Below are 14,031 nucleotides of genomic sequence, written 5' to 3' on the forward strand. Positions count from 1 at the left end.
GGCCTAGACCCTGATGAAGGGTCTAGGCCCGAAACGTCAGCCTTTCTGCTCCTGTGATGCTGCTTGGCCTGCTGTGTTCATCCAGCTCTGCACCTTGTTGTCTCAGATTCTCCAGCATCTGCAGTTCCTACTATCTCCATTCAGGAAGAGAATGCTGCCAATGTCACAGTAAAGATGAAGGAGAGAAATTGTACAAAAGAAAAATAGAAATAGAGAGATACCAAAATGCTTGGACGAGCTCAAAGTAGAAAAGTCACTCAGTGCTGATGGATGTGCCACAAGATGCTGAGAGATACAAGGGTGGAAGAGATGGAGAGTCTGCCATAATCTTCCAATCCTCCTTAATCAGGAAAGAGGTTCCAGAACTAAAAGAAAGTGTGGAATAAACTTAGTAACTACAACCTAATGTCAGTGTTGGAAAGCCGTTAGAGACATTAGTATAGGACAAAAAAATTGTCACTTGCCAAAATATAAGCAGGTAAAAGGTAAGGTTGCCATAGTCCTAGATAACCATAAAGCAGCTCCCTCATTAGAGAGAAAATGAATGATGGTGGTTTAAGCTGAGATTCACCAAGACTCAAGCGAGGGGAAAGGTTGAGAAGTCACGGGAAGCAAAAAAACGAAGGCTCGCAAAGCTTTCCGAAGGACAAGTCATGTTTGAGTAGTCAAATTAAGTATTTCAATAAAGTAACAGAGATGATTGATGTCACCGTCCATGTTGTCCATATAGATGTTCAAAGGTCTTTGTTTAAATTGTATAAGATAGGCTTATTAGCAGCACTGAAGCCTATAGGATTAAAGTGGCAGTTCCCGTGTGGATAAGCACTTCGATAGAGGATGATGTCAAAGGCTGCAGACTGGTTGAGAAGGCTGAGGAAGGATAACAGAGATTAAAGGCGAAAAGTTGATTTTCCCACTGAAGGGAAATGTGCATGTGTTCCCTTGTTATTTGTATTAGGAATACAACAGAATTTGGTTCATATTAATGACCAGTAACTAAACACAGACAGCATAATTTTAACATTAACTGATATTACAAAAATTTGGAACTTCAACAAATATGATTGAGGAGACTAACAGACTTCAGCAGATATACAGATGGAATGAGCAGATCTTTGGCAGATGTAGATGAATGTATGAAGATATGAAGTAATTCAATTTTGGGAGAAAGAATGAGCAGATGCAACATAAACTAAATGGTACAATTTTAAGTGGGAGTACAGGAACAGAGAGATATGAAGGCAATGTGTATAAGTCTTTGAAGTTGATGTGTCAAATCAAGAGGGCTGTTAGGATCCTTATCTATTCCTGGCTTATCATGAAACTCCACACTTTTGAATTTATTTAATTGCTCTTCAATGCAATTTTATGAAAAGCTTTTCAAAAATCAAGGCACGTTACATAACAGGGGACATCATAGTCCAGGCAAGCTATTGTCTTTTTAAAATATTTAAGCAAGTTTCCCCTTCTTAGCCCATGTAGTTTATCTAGGTTCCTGTTCCATGTATAATCCTCATAGTCATCCTGATAATCAGCTTTATTATTTTATATAAAATGGGAATGAAGCTAATCGTTCAATTGTTGCCCCAATCTCCTTGTACTCTCTTTTGAATTATGCACTAGTTTAGCCTGTCATCAATTTTCCATTTTCTTCTTCCTGTTCAATAAATCCATCATAATGACTGTCAGTTCTTCACAAACATCTCCCAACGTCTCTTGCAACACTTTGAAATACACCATGGAATTTATTTGCTTTATGTGCAGCTTGCCTGTCTGAGTTTTCCATTTAATTTATAACAAAGACATAACTTGTGCTTGGAATGTCTTTGTTTAGATAAAATGTGTTTCTCGTACTCCTTTGTGAATACACCAAGGAAGTAATCATTCAGAGTATTCATCAGTTTGAAGTCAATTTGCATAGATTATGGTTTTCAGCTGTTCTCTGACTGTCCTCTTGCTGATATAGTACTGAAAAAAATCTTTTACTGTTGATACATGTTGTCTTATACAGAGCCATCTGGGCTATGCTTTTTTCCCAGCTCCCTGATCACCCTTCTCATTTTTTTTTATATTCACTTCATGTCTTCTTTACCTCGTGGGTTTTCTATGTGTCATTTCTCCTTTTTTTTTAATCTCACTTTTGTTTGACGATTCATTTAGCAACGAGTTTGTTAAGTCTGAGCTTGTTGCTTTTGGGGTGCCTATATCCCACATTCTCAGCATTTTATCTTCAAAGGCATTTCCCTTGCCTTTTTCTGAAATATTGCTGAACGACTTTCTAAGGTCAATTTATATTTGCTGGATATAACTCATCATGAATCTAGTCTACATTACAACTTCTCATTCTTTCTCCCAAAATTGAATCACTTCACGTCTCGATACATTAATCGACATCTGCCAAAGATCTGCTCATTCCATCTGTATATCTGCTGAAGTCTGTTAGTCTCCTCATTCATATTTGGTGAAGTTCCAAGTCTAGGTCTGAGTATTTTTGACTCCCGGACCCTGTTAAACTTAGTTACTCTATGCGTCACTCTAGGGAGAAGTTCTATTTTTTCTGTTTTCCTGTAAGATTTCTGAATGATTTATTAATACCAGACAAAGATGGTCACTTCATGGCCTCCTTGATATATAATCTTCAGCAAGAGTTAAGAAGCAGTCATGCATTATTGAATTAAATTGAACTGAATTTGTTTTATTATCAAATGAATACAGCGAAAAGTTTGCAGCTGCTGAATTACAGCGCAACCTTAGGTACAGATACTTAAGACCAGAATTCTTAGGAAACAAAAAAATTGGAAATGTGAAGAAATAAATAGTCCAGCATTATTGGACATAGAAATAAATTAGAAAAATAAAGAAGTAAAAAGTTCAGAATATCAGTCTTTCTGACTCAGTCCATGCCTGCGCCTAGCCTCAAGGGAGACCCTCACCGCCTGGCCACCACCTGCACTGGAACTACCGGCGTAGGAGTCGCCCCACTTTAGGTGCCATCTCTTCACTGCTGGGCCCACTTCGCTCATGCCGCTGAACCCACACTTGCCCCACAACCAAGAGTCCCTGGCTCAGCTGCCAGGCCAGGCTGCCACCGGGCCATGAGTCTCACTTCAGCTGCAGATGTCGTCTTGCCGATGCCACCATCTTGAAAAGTTCACTGCTGCTGGCGCCGTCATCCCCAATCACTGGAGGAGCTTTGCTGCCGCTGCCGCTGGCCCTGAACTCCAGGAGAATGTCCTCGCTGCCGCTGCCACGGGCCCAGACTGGCAGGAGAATGTCATCGCTGCCGCTGCCACGGGCCCAGACTGGCAGGAGAATGTCCTCGCTACCGTTGTCGCAGGCCCAGACTGGCAGGAGAACGTCCTCATTGCCGCTGCCACGGGCCCAGACTGGCAGGAGAATGTCCTCGCTGATGTTGCCACTGCCATGGGCCCAGACTGGTAGGAGAACATCCTCGCTGCCATGGGCCCAGACTGGCAGGAGAATGTCCTCGCTGATGCTGCCGCTGCCACGGGCCCAGATTGGCAGGAGAATGTCCTCGCTGCCGTTGTCGCAGGCCCAGACTGGCAGGAGAGCGTCCTCGCTGCCGCTGCCACGGGCCCAGACTGGCAGGAGAATGTCCTCACTGCCGCTGCCACGGGCCCAGACTGGCAGGAGAACGTCCTCGCTGCTGCTGCCACTGTTGCAGGCCCAGACTGGCAGGAGAACGTCCTTGCTGCCGCTGCCACAGGCCCAGACTGGCAGGAGAACGTCCTCACTGATGCTGCCTCCTATCACTTGGGGAAGCCACGCCCACCACTCCTCATGTGATTCGGTCTCACTGCCGCGCCGGTGCTACTGACCAACCCGCCACAGAAAGAAAGAAAAGAGATGAAAAGAAAAGGAAAATAAAGCTAAAGAAGAGCAGAAGCAAAAGTAAAGCAAAGAAAGAAAGCAGATGGGCCCCAGGCAAGAGCCCGCATCCAGCCCTGTTACTCTATCGCCACATTTGCCAGGGGCCAAAACTTTCTGGGACATTTAAGGAAAGTAAGGAAGAAGAGGGGAAAAAAATACAAAATAGACAGTAAAATGAACATACAAAATGAAGGCAAGTTAAAGGATACCAGAAAATATATATAACAAAACAATAACAACAACTTACAATAGTAACAATTTGCATCTCTAACATATTAAAGAATCATAAGGTACTTAATGCGAGTTTGTCAAATAAATAGCTGATCATATTGAGAGTATTTCCAAAAGAACCTCACAAGCTAATGTGAGGTTTATGCTAATGTGCAATGTTTTGCTATATCGGAAAACCTGGTAGCCAATTTGTACACAGCAAACTCTCTCAAAACAGTAAACAAGCAAATCTAGTTTAAGCACCATTGAATTCAACAACAACAGGAGAAACTCTCCACACTTCTTTGGAATAGTGCCAGAGGATCATTCTTATTCACTTGACCAACCAGAGATGAACTCAGTTTAGCATTTCATTCAAAAGCCAGAAGAGTGCTGCACTTCCCCAGTATTGTATACGAGTGTGAATCTCAATTATGTGCTTATTCCTGAAGTGGAATTTCAACCTACAATGACCAAATCCTGTTGCCTTCTCTTTCGAACCTGCAGTCATCACCAATCTCCTAAAAAAAACTTGACCCCGCGGTCCTTGTGAGCTAACACAAATCTCAAGCTTTCTTTCTTCTAAAATATCTTTGAATATGTTGTCATCTTCCAAATTTGTGCCGATCTTTCCCAAAAGCTCATGTTTGAACCCCTTCAATCAGGAATGTGCAGGCTAAGTGATGGTAAATGTGAAGGCCATGGTAAATACAAGGGATAGAATGGGTCTGGATGGGATGCTGTTTAGAGGGTTGGTGTCGACTCAATGGGCTGAATGTTTTGCTTCCACACTGTAGGGATTCAGTGATTCTTTAACATGTTGACCATGAATTTCTGTTCCAATGCCTGTGTATCATGCCCAGTCGTGTGGGACATTGCTCACGTTGTTCCATTCTTGCCTATCCTTTCATAGTCCATGAATCATCTGCAGTGGTTCACCTCATCATCTCATATGTGGGTGGCTCCAAGGATCTATACTTGATCCCTTCTATTTCTCATTTACACATTCCCCTTGATGACATCATCTAGGAACACAGTCAATTTGCTCATGTAAAGTGATGATTACCAGCTCTGTTTCACATTCACCTCTCTTGACTGCTCCACTGTTTCTGAATTGTCAGATTTCTTTATTAAAATTAGTAAAGAAACCATTGTCTTTGAACCAGTCACAAACTCCAATCCTTTGAAATTGATTCCATTCCTCGCCTTGGCAAATGTCTGAGACTGAACCTGATTCAGAATGTTTGTATTATATTTGACTGGGAGGGTTGGTTTAACTTGGTTGGTTGGTTTGCTAAGCAGTGCCAGCAGTGTGGGATCAATTGCCAACACTGGCTGAGGTTACCATGACAGTCTCTCCTTCTTAACCATTCCCCTTGCATGAGGTATGGTGGCCCTCAGGTTAAATCACCATCAGTCGTATCTTTCTCTAATGAGAGAGCTGCTCTGTGGTCTAGTAAGACTACAGCGACACAATACAATACAAGTTGAGCTTTCCACTCACACATCTCCACCATCACGAAAATCCATTTTCACTTCCCTTACATCACCCAACTTGTCTAAGCTTTTGTTACTTCTGGTTTCTACTATTCCAGCTCACTCTGAAATGGCCTCCCTGGTGTTACTTCCCTCACAAACATGAGGTCATTACAATTTTGTTTCCTGTGGCTAACACCAAAGCATCTGATGAAATGTTATATGATTGAAACATTAACCCTGTTTCTCTCTCACAGACGCAGCCAGACTTGCAGAGTATTTCTGGTATTTTCTGTTTTTATTTCACATTTCCAGCATTTATGGTATCTTCCTTCGTTACATCAAAAATAATATATTTTCAAATTCTGCAATGGATAATTGAAACAAATGCTGAAAGATACATAAATAAATAAGCAAGCCCTGCACAGTTTCTTCTTTCTCATGACCTGGTTTTCTCATTGTTTTAACGTTATCAATCTGGTATCTTTGAGACCTTAATAAGCTGTGTGTGGCTTCCTCAAGGTGCAAATAAACTTTGAAATGGTTCTGCCAATAAAAAACACCACCACATACATTGTAAACTCAAACAGATTCCAAGACAAAATAAACTGAGACTTCCACACCACTTTGCTTGGAGATTACAATTGGATAATTGAAATTGGATAATTACAATTTGGAAAACCAAATGCTTAAGAGATTAGCTACGTTCACTAGATACAGGTTGATCAGTCTTATACAGTCATCCAATAGCCCTGAATATAGATTGTTCCATTGTCAATGAAGAATCATTTTCAGAATAGACGTAAAAGCTAGATGATTCTCATAGGTGGAAAAATCCTTTTCATTGGTAAAGGCAACACATTTGCAGAATAAACTAACTAACTGAAAAGGAAAGGTTTATTTCAAACAGAAAATTTCATTAACACTGTATATGCATTTACCACAGACTTGGGAAAATAAATTTGAGGATTGGATTAAAAAATGGTCTCGAGTTACACAAGAAAGTTGGCCCTTTCGTTATAAATTGTTCAGTACTTTAGAATCATTCAGAGACTCACCTACAGAGAGCAGGAGCTGGAATATGAGCATCTTGCTGAATAATTCCATTGAGATGGACTGCCTTTTACTTGTCACGTACTTCAGAAATAAATTAATAATCGTTGATTTCTCAACTTATGTGCCTGAGCTTACTCCATTGTTCTCCAATAGATAGTATTACCTCTGTAAGAAACGACCCTTTTCTGATGCATTTGACGTATCAGAGTTTCCTGCCACAAGGTTCCACTGTGATATCTGGTGGTTTTCACACGTACAAGGGAGATATTTTCATCTGGTGGTTGCTATGACAATTTTTTTTGTGGGTGTGCATGCATTTCATACAGGATTGCAAACATCCTAATCACCTGCTTTCCAACAGAACAGTAGAATTATAGAATAGAATCCCTCCAATGTGGAAGCAGGCCCTTTGGCCCATCAAGTCCACACCCACCCTCCGAAGTGCATCCCAGCCAGATCCACCCCTGCACATCCCATGGCTAATCCAGCTAACCTAAACATCCCTGGACACCAGAGACAATTTAGCATGGCACATCCACCTGTAAGTACATCTTTGGACTGTGGGAGGAAACTAGAGCACCCAAAATAAACCCACACAGACACATGGAGAACGTGCAAATTCCACATCAGCCTGAGGATGCAATCAAACCCAGGTCACTGGTGCTGTGATGCAGCAGTGCTAACCACTAAACACCATGCTACCCCAAAGCTTGGGTTATGCCTGAACAGGGACTTGAATCCTGGACCCTCAGATTAAAAGCCTGATGCTCTATCAACTGAGCTATCAAGATGCATTAGACCCAGCCATCATTTCAGGCTGGTGGAGGGTGCATTCAAGTATTGGTTTTTCACCAAGTGCAAGTTTAAATGGCTCATATTTAAACAACCACCATTCATGAGCCACTCAAGTTATTGCCAAATTTGAATATCATGCAGGATATTAGAACTTACAAGGATACTAAGACAATTCTAGTCTAAGCTTAAATAAAAATAGAAAGTGTTGGAGAAACTCAGCAGCTCTTGGAGGGAGAGAGAAAGAGAGTTAACATTTCAAATCTGGTATGACTCGTCTTCAGAACTCAAGCCTGAAGTCAACCTTCATTAAGGTTTGTTCTAGACATGGAAACATCTGCATTGCCAGCCTTAGCAATCAGGTCTTTAACGTCCAGTCACTTCAGATCGCTGTGTTTTTCTATTTTTAATGATCACTTGTCTCGGTTATGTTTAGCAAATCTCACAAAGAACTGTCCTTAGCATTGTTGAACAGCCAAACTCAAAATGCTGAGCTCTATTCAAAATAATATTTATGAGATATCTACAGATTAGCGGGAACTTGGTTTTAAGCATTATGGGACTATTTTCCTTAGATACTAAAGAGCCTTTGACATGATCAAGTTGTGCCTTTTGCTACTGTTTAACACAAGATGTAGCTGGTAACAGTATTGAGACGCTCATGAGGAATAGCCATCCAGTGAATTGTTAAGGGTATAATTGATAATTGCATTGCCTGCTAATGTTCATTAAGGAAGATGCAAGGCATTTCTGAGGCCAGCACTTCAATCAACATTCTCTCCCACCGGCAATCAGGAGTACAATAACAAACAAGTTGTTGCTTTGGTGTTTGAGCACTACTTAAAGATTTGCTGAGCTTTCATTTTTCACTTGGCACTGGAGCTTTGAAGAGATACGAGGGTTCTTTTTGAGAACACCTTTCAATTTTCAGTACATTCTATCAACACTGATTCCAGAAATTCTCAGTGCTTTAGCAAAAGAGACTTCATTCTAGTGCACAACAGTCTCCCTTGGTCTCAATGAGGAAAGGGAGCAGCTAATATAAACCGAAAGGACTCTGGATGCTGTAAATCAGAAATAAAAGTAGAAATTGCTGGAAAAGCTCAGCAGGTCTGGCAGCATCTGTGGAGAGAAATCAGAGTTAATATTTCGGATCAAGTGGCCCTTGCTCAGAACATTGAGGAAGGCGTCCTGTTGCCCATCTCTGAGAGACAACAGTACACATAGACAAAGACACAGCAGAGGCACTTAGAACTCTATAAAACCACAATTCATTTATTGAGTACTTAAACAAATAACACAGACTTTTAACTACTAGAGATATTTCAAACACTGTCTTTCACTATCCTGATTTCTGTAACTAAACCCAAATGTTATTACCCAGGAGAGTTCACAGCTGGCCAAGCTGAAACTCTGTTTGATATCTTCACCATGCCTCCTGATGTATGGTACTTCTTGCACAACATTAATCATAGAATCCCTACAGTGTGGAAACAGGTCATTCAGCCCAACAAGACCATACTGCCCCTCTGAAGGGCATCCCACCCTGACCCATTCCCATGTCTAATCCAAACATCCTTGGACACTGTGGGCAATTTAGCATGGCCAATCCACATATCCTGCACATCTTTGGACTGTGAGAGGAAACCCGCACAGACACAGGGAGAACATGCAAACTCCACCCAGACAGTCACTTAAGGCTGGAATCAAACCCAGGTCCCTGGTACTGTGAGGCAGCAGTGCTAATCACTGAGCCACTGAGCCACCATGCCACCCCCTTTGAAGTGTTGCTGAATAAAGGAATTTCTTCAGGCCCTTTATACACATCTCTGTGCCAAGTGTGTGCCTTACTTGGAATTATGGGTGCATGTGACCAATCCTGAACATTTTGTCAAAATGCATGTTTTACTTGGTCTTATCTGTGCATGTGAGCAATCCCGAATATTTTGTCCAAATGTATGCCTTACCTGGTAGAGACAGTGGGTCCTGATTTCTTGCAGTCTTAACTCTTAGCAGAATAAAAACCAAAAGAATTGCGGATACTGTAAATCAGGAACAAAACCAGAAGTTGGTGGAAAACCTCTGCGGTGTTCTGAGAAAAGGTCACTGGACCTGAAACATTAACTCTGATTTTTCTTCACAGATGCTGCCAGACCTGCTGAGCTTTTCCAGCAATTTCTGTCTCTTTTAACTCTTAGCAGAGCTGACTGACTCAGCATAATTCCATTCACATAACATCCCATTGTTATCATTCCTGTCAGTTCCTGTTATCTTCAGCCTTATCCAACATCTCCTCCCATTTTGATCCAAAGATTTATCTGAGTATCATCTCTGTTGGGTTTGCTACATTGTCCAGGGCATCTCCAGACAATGGCAAGCATTACTTCCTGACAGCGATGTATTCTTAACAAAGCATTTCTTCAGTTGTGTTATCCGCAATGCTATTTAGATCATTGTACTTATCAAAACCATAGTCATAAACATAAAAAATAGTTATAAATCAGTCTCGTTCCACCGCAAATACATTGTTATACACCTTTCACATCTTGTAAGATACACATAATATCAATACGAATGACAAACGAATGAATAATAAGAAATACTATGAACTGGCAATGTTTACATAATTCCTACCCTTTAATAAGTAACCATTACAAAACCTCTTCTGTACGAGCTGACTTGTGGTATCTGAGACCAAGCCATGTTGTTAGTCCCTTCCATTTCTTAACATTGCATTTCAACAAACAGAATAGACTATTACAACAAAAAATATAACAAATTGTAGTACAACAATCACATGAGACACAATTCTGATCCACGGATGGACATGAGTATTCAGTCCCCAATTCCAAATTTTATTCCAGAAACTTGGAGCCTGCAAGTCTTTATTTGCCTCTCCTGCATGCGTTTTAATCTCCTTCTCGTGCAAAACCCATTTATGGACAACTTCCTTTGCCTCAAAAATGGTCTTCACCCAGTCTGCAGTGAAGTGTGGAATGAGTGGAAGTTCAGTAGCTATGAATTGGCGCAAATCATCATCTGTATCATTGAAGTGGACGGATGGTGTTATGAACAGTTTCTCATCAGGTTCTGGCTTAAGCAAAACTTTGTGGCTAATGGTTAAGTCAGAAGAGATATTGCTGATTGCCAGGTTCTGTCAATCTAAGGTACATCATGTCCTTCCTTCTTGGCTCCCTGACGCTGTCATGGTAACATAGTAGGTGTCTCCTACTAAGGCATACTTAAGAATAGTTTGGTTATTCACTAGCAGGATAGACAATGAACAGTTCTCATAAGAGGAAAATCCACACTGAGTTAGCTCTTCTTTGATCGTTTCTTTCAGACGTGCCCAATGGTTTCCCTCTTGATGAAATTTGGGACAAATCCACCTCCCTTTTAGATCCATCTTGAACTACCGCATAGGTTGGTGGTTACTTAATGATACTTAAGTTCCTTCATGGTATGTACCCACATTATGAACTCGCATTAGAGGGTGTGTGGCAGGTTATCCCCATGTTTGCATATATGAAGCATCGCACCAATATAAAGCTGACCTTTATTATCGTCACAGGTGCTCAAGAGCTGGTTGGTGAGAATGAGACTTCTGAGGTGACATAGGGGCGTCTTCTCCCTACCCGTGTCTTCAGTTGCTCATCCAACACCCAGTCTGGTATTCTATGAGCATCTAATTGCAACATATTTGTGCTAACCATGGATAGAAGCCAGCTAGTAAATGTTGAACAAAATGCTGCTTTGTTATTGCGGGTTGCCTCATAAGCCATTCTGTCTGTAATCTCGTGAGTAATATTCTGAAGGGGTCTTAACATTTTGTTGGTGCTCAGGGCTACCTGTGCCATTTGCCATTCTATCCTACCTGTTTTTTCTTGATCCCGATATCCCTGACCTACTATTATCCTCAACTTTTCCTGGAGGGAACTTAACTGAGCCTCCAATTCTGCTACATAAAGGGTGTTAACAGTCGCTACCCCGATGCATAGCCTGCTCCCGCTAATTCTATCAACCCTCTCTTCCTCCTTTTTCCCTCCGATGTGAATTCACTACGACTGAGTTGTTTCTGAGTAGGTGGTCGAACAGCTGTTGAATCATGCTATCATACCAGGATGGTCCCTGTATATCTGTGAGGTTAAAACCGACCTGTATGTGTCTACATCCTGGTATTAGAGTAACTATCTTTTCTGTTTCTTCCTGAACTAATCCTACCCCTCCATATCTCTCTGAGATTCGCTACTCTGAGGTAATTCCGGGCCTCATTGTGATAGTAGGTTGAGCTATAAAAGTGGGTGGATTCATCCCTATAAAGCATGAAAGCTGATCCTGTCACTGGACATGTGCCTAAATTTTCCTCAACCTCACTGACACTTGGAGTAACCCCAGACTTACATTCTACCCTGATTCAGTCTACCAGACTCATAAGTACACGCAATTTCAAACCCTCAGAAAATTTTTCCTTGAGCCACATAAGTCCCTTAAGGATTAATTTTGTCGCAGATCATGTAACGGATAATTCTGCTTTCTTGGCCACTGGGGAAAAGATTAGAAAGTAGGGTTGGACTGCCCAGGGACACGCCATGTTTACACAAAAACCCACATTTCTTCCCAACACACAACCATTACCGTGATATTTGTTCGAACATGTAATAAGCATCGCTCACAACCAACCAATGTTATCCCCTCTTGTTCATATAAAAAACAAAGTATTCACCATGGAAGGAACCCTCATTCCAAGGAAAATGATGATAATGGACTTTAATTGTCTCATAATGATTCTTCTTCCAACAAAACAAATGTAGATTCTGCTCTTATGTGCAGTCAAACTGATTTTATTCCTTTTATTATATTTACAGTGCTAATCTCTTCACCCTGTTGGCCAATTCATGTACATCAAGGGCTGGTCCCATCCTTCCTTCCCTTCCTCTCATCCATTTCAGTCGGAGGGTGGATGTTTCATCCATTTTGTTCCCCTTTTTCTTTATCCTTCGTTTTTGTTTCCATTGGTGAGCCTGAGGAGTCCATCTGACCCCCAAGGGGTTAGGAGATAATGGTGCACCTGCTGGAACTCCATTTTGTTCAGGTTGCCCTGGTCCCATGATCCCCTGGTCTGGGTTCCAGAACAAGGTCCATTGTAAGTTTCCTAACTCTGGGGTATCACATTCTCCCAACATGATGTGTAAATGGTTAATATGATATCAGCCACTCTTGTTAGGGGCTGTTAGAACCATATGTACTGAGGGACTTGCTTTGTCTATCATTTCATATGGTCCTGCAAATCTAGGGGCCATGAAGGATGTACCTGTTGCCCCACCTGCAGCTCTGTTGGCATCAAAGTGGGCCTTACTTTGTTGTTTCTTTCTTCCCATATTATTTGCGGCCACATAATTCACTTCTTTTGCACTCTCAACCAGCCGTTGTACCTACTTATCTTTCATTATTCCATCTACTGCTGGCTCGGATAGGTCTAATCCTAGCAGCAGCTCCAGGTCACACAAGTCTTGACCCAACATCAACCTATAAGGGGTAAATCCTGTAGGGGAAGCTACAGTGTTTCTTATCATCATCAGGACGTGAAGGAAGCACCGCCAAGTGGCCTGGTGCTGCTGCACCATTTCGGCCAATAGATGCTTCAAAGTTTGATTCATCCTTTTGACTTTCCCACTGGATATGTGGAACCTTTGTTTTATCCTGAGCAGTGTCATGATATTCTGCCTCACCTGGGCTGTAACATGTGTCCCTTGATCTGATTCAATACTCCTTGGTAAACCCCAACATGTAAAAACAGTTTCAAACAGGAGTTTCACTGTGAATTTAACAGTATTGGTTCGAGCGGGAAACACCTCTACCCATTTGGTGAAAGTATCTACTATCCGCGGGATATACTTATATTGTCCTGTAGTTGGGGGTAGGGGATCCACAAAGTCAATTTGTAGATTTGTCCAGGGCCCCTCTAATGGCCTTGTGTGTCTCAGGGCTCCCTTCTTTACATTTTAGTCAGGGTTATTTTGGGCACATATTAAACAGTTTTTTCACATAATGTTCCACGTCCTCTTTCATTTGAGGCCACCAACATACCTCTTTCAACCTCTCCAAGGTGTTTTCCAACCCTTGGTGTATATATATTTCTCAGTATTAATAAATCATGTGATTCCTTTCTCTCTCCAGTACTACAAATTTCACTTCATGCAGTGTCACGCCTTCTTTTATGTGCAAGCCTTTTTGTTCCTTATATTCCTCTGACTCCTGGCCTTCTAATACTTTTTGTAATTCTTTCTCCTTTCTTTGTTTTCCTGCTAAGTCAATTGGGGCCTCTTCATTCTCTTTCTGCAGCTGCCATTCTTTTCCTGCTATTGCTCCTTGTTTGGCCAATTCACCTGCCCCTTTGGTGATAACTTTGAATGACCTTTTACTCCATATTCTTTTCTTTTCACCTTTTCAAAGATGTACCTCAACAATGGAGTGGACCCAAAGCTGACCCAAGGCCTCTTGCCTCGCGTAAGGGTAGGTATTCTGTCAAACTGCTGCACACTATCTGAATAGATAGTTGATCCCGGGGGAGTTTATCTGGGTAGCTCACTATATATGCCACTGCTG

The 14,031-nt window shown here is 41.6% G+C and overlaps 1 protein-coding gene across 1 annotated transcript in view; it reads right to left on the reverse strand.

Annotated features, from left to right (window-relative positions):
- Positions 1-6,718, reverse strand: part of LOC109929415 (cytotoxic T-lymphocyte protein 4-like) — a 40,475-nt gene extending 33,757 nt beyond the window's left edge. The window contains exon 1 of the mRNA XM_020529089.2: positions 6,636-6,718. Coding sequence (XP_020384678.1) covers positions 6,636-6,684 — 49 coding nt within the window. The 5' untranslated portion in view covers positions 6,685-6,718. The remainder of the gene's footprint in view (positions 1-6,635) is intronic.
- Between the last annotated feature and the right edge of the window lie 7,313 nt (positions 6,719-14,031).

The sequence above is a fragment of the Rhincodon typus genome, chromosome 29 (genome assembly GCF_021869965.1).
Source record: "Rhincodon typus isolate 14 chromosome 29, sRhiTyp1.1, whole genome shotgun sequence".
In the NCBI taxonomy this organism is placed as follows: Eukaryota; Metazoa; Chordata; class Chondrichthyes; order Orectolobiformes; family Rhincodontidae; genus Rhincodon; species Rhincodon typus.